Source organism: Zingiber officinale, chromosome 4A (genome assembly GCF_018446385.1).
Source record: "Zingiber officinale cultivar Zhangliang chromosome 4A, Zo_v1.1, whole genome shotgun sequence".
Lineage (NCBI taxonomy): Eukaryota > Viridiplantae > Streptophyta > Magnoliopsida > Zingiberales > Zingiberaceae > Zingiber > Zingiber officinale.
In genome coordinates, this window is record NC_055992.1 from 97,871,571 (window position 1) to 97,874,645 (window position 3,075).

Genomic DNA, 3,075 nt, shown 5'->3' on the forward strand with positions numbered 1-3,075 from the left:
CTCGTTGCTCCTTGGATCCAGCATAGTGGGCAAGACATGCCAAACAACGGGTGGATTTGTGGCAGTGTGCGGGCGTTGTCCAAGCACAAGTCGAGGGGGAGGTCGACTTGATGGTGGCAAACAGTTGCGAAGAGCGGACACGCGGAATCAGAGCATTTGGCCAAGCATGACTTGCAGAATTCGTGAGCCATAGCATGCAGCGGGTACATGCAATGCAGCATGAGAAAAGATGCAGCAAAGGGGCTACTTCGGCCCAAGCCCATGAAGTAGAACCATGGACAAAGCACAGGGGTGCATGCTAGCCTTTGACATGGCGCCAAGGCAGTAATGAGGTGGCTGGCGGTTTGAGACATGTGGCATGGTAGTTGAGGCAACTATCATGCAACTGTTTGTAAACTGCCAAACCAACCTTGCCTATGGATTATAAATAGACATGGGTGTGACAAAGGCAAGACAAGAGAGATTGTATGAGCATTCTGCCAAGAGAGTCACTTGTAATCCTTTGAGTGTTAATACAAAAAGGTTGGGAGTTTTCCTATACGTTTGGCTTGTCTTATTCATGCTTGTCTTGTGCATTCTTTAACACATTGGTGGTGCATCTGGAAGACTGAATCAAGTGGGGTGCTTGATTACCACGTAGGAAATTTTTAAGTTAGAAATTACCCCTGTGACAATATACCTTAAGGACCTATGTTTTAAGTCAGGTTTATCTATATATATTGGCGCAGTGTAGCACCGCCCATTAGCGTCCGCGTTCACCGACTTCCATGAAGCCCCTTCCTCTCCTCCGCCTCTGCTCCCTCTCTAAAACCGTCTCCTACTCAGCCGCCGCCGCCTTACCTTCTCCCTCCCGACCTCCACCCTCTTTCTCCCTCTCTCCCGCGCAAGATCCTATCACTCTCCTCTGCGACCGAGGTCTCTTCTCCGAAGCCATCGATCTCCTCTCCTGCCAGCGCCGCCTACCCCCCAGCGCCCCCCGCCGCCTCGACATCTCCTCTTCCGCCCGACGCATCGCCTCCGCCGCTATTTCCTCCGGCGTCTCCCTCCCCCTCGTCCTCGCCAACCGCCTTCTCGACCTGCTTGCCAAGTCTGGCGCCCTCCCCGATGCACGCCTCCTGTTCGACTCATTGCCCCAGAGGGACGTCTGCTCCTGGAACACTCTTCTCGCCGGGTATTCCTTCGCCGGGGACCTCGATGAGGCAAAGAGGCTTTTTGACCGCATGCCCGATAGGGATCACTTTTCTTGGAGTACCATTTTGTCCGCGCACTCTAGGCGTGGCCTCCCGGGAGAGGCACTCCACTTCTACCGCAGTATGCTGAGGGCAAGTAACGGAAAAGGTGCAATCTTTAGTAATAGATTCACAGCTTCCAGCGCCCTTGCTGCTGCCACTGCTGTCCCTTGCCTCCGGCATGGAAAGGAGATACATTGCCACATAGTTCGAATGGGCTTTGACTCGGACGCGATCGTCTGGAGTGCACTTTCGGATATGTACGCCAAATGTGGATGTATTAATGATGCACGACATGTGTTCGATCGGATTGCTGATAAAGATGTTGTTTCCTGGACAACTATGATTGGGAGGTACTTCGATAGCGGACAGAGGATGGAGGGGTTTTATCTGTTTTCGCAGATGTTAAGATTAGGCGTCCAACCAAATGAGTTCACTTTTGCAGGAGTTTTAGATGCGTGCTCGCATTTAGCTATGGAAGGCTTAGGAAGGCAGGTCCATGGGTACATGACAAGGATTGGATATGATCCATTGTCATTCTCAGTGAGTGCTCTTGTGCACATGTACTCAAAATGTGGAAATATCGAAAAGGCCAGTGTTGTCTTCAAAGGGATGTCTCGGCCAGACTTGGTCTCATGGACTTCGATAATTTGTGGATGTGCTCAAAATGGCCATTCAGAGGAGGCAACAAGATTCTTTGATTTATTGTTAAAATCAGGTACCAAACCAGACCAAATAGTATTCATTGGAGTACTTTCAGCTTGTGCTCATGCAGGATTTATCGATAAAGGTCTAAGAATATTTCATTCCATAAAAGATGAGCACTCACTGGAGCACACTTCAGATCACTATGCTTGTGTTGTTGATCTTCTCAGCCGGGCTGGTCGATTTGAGGAAGCTGAGGAGATTATAGAGAAGATGCCAATGAAGCCTGATAAATTCCTCTGGGCCTCGTTGCTTGGTGGTTGTAGGCTTCATAAGAATCTTAGATTGGGAAAACGGGCTGCTGAAGCATTGTTTGACTTAGAACCTGAGAATGCAGCGAGTTATGTAACTTTAGCTAACATTTATGCGGCTGCTGGCATGTGGGATGAAGTGGAGAAAGTCAGAAAGACAATGGACCAGTTAGGAGTGATCAAGAAGCCTGGATCAAGTTGGATTGAGGTTAAGAGAAAATTTCACGTGTTCTTAGTGGGAGATAAGTCACACCCTATGACAGAGGATATTTATATGCAATTGGACAAGTTCAATAAGAGAATGAAAGAGGAAGGATATGTCCCGGACACAGATTATGTTCTGCATGATGTGGAAGATGAGCAGAAGGAAGAGAACTTAGCGTATCATAGTGAAAAGCTCTCAGTTGTATTTGGGATCATTGCTACTCCACAGGATACGCCTATCAAAGTTTTTAAGAATCTACGAATTTGTGGAGATTGCCATACTGCTATCAAGTTTATTTCTCGGATTAGTCGAAGAATAATCATAGTGAGGGATTCAAGTAGGTTCCATCACTTCAAGGAAGGGATGTGTTCCTGCAGAGATTATTGGTAATTGAGCCATTTATCGTTCTTTTTGGTGAATGAAAGGATCAATTGGTAACTTGAGCTATTTATCATTTTATCTTTTTAGTTTGATTGGAAACAAATATTCTGTTGTTTACCAATTACCAACATGCTTAGCAAATAAATGAGTCATGAAGATCGACAAGAAAAATGAACCTGACAAGATTTCGGATATGCTTATTTTCTGATGAAGTACGACCTTCACCCATGTCCGACCTGTGATTTAGGGGCATGAGGCCAGCATAAAAAACGGTGCCCTCACAGCTAGATATTTATATATTCTT

At 46.9% G+C, this 3,075-nt stretch overlaps 1 protein-coding gene across 1 annotated transcript; it reads left to right on the top strand.

Moving 5' to 3' along the window:
* The first annotated feature begins 747 nt into the window (after window positions 1-747).
* On the top strand, window positions 748-2,874 carry LOC121970299 (pentatricopeptide repeat-containing protein At4g37170-like). The gene has a single exon (XM_042520909.1). The coding sequence runs from the start codon at window positions 768-770 to the stop codon at window positions 2,778-2,780; it is 2,013 nt and encodes a 670-aa protein (XP_042376843.1). The 5' UTR covers window positions 748-767; the 3' UTR covers window positions 2,781-2,874.
* Window positions 2,875-3,075: the final 201 nt, after the last annotated feature.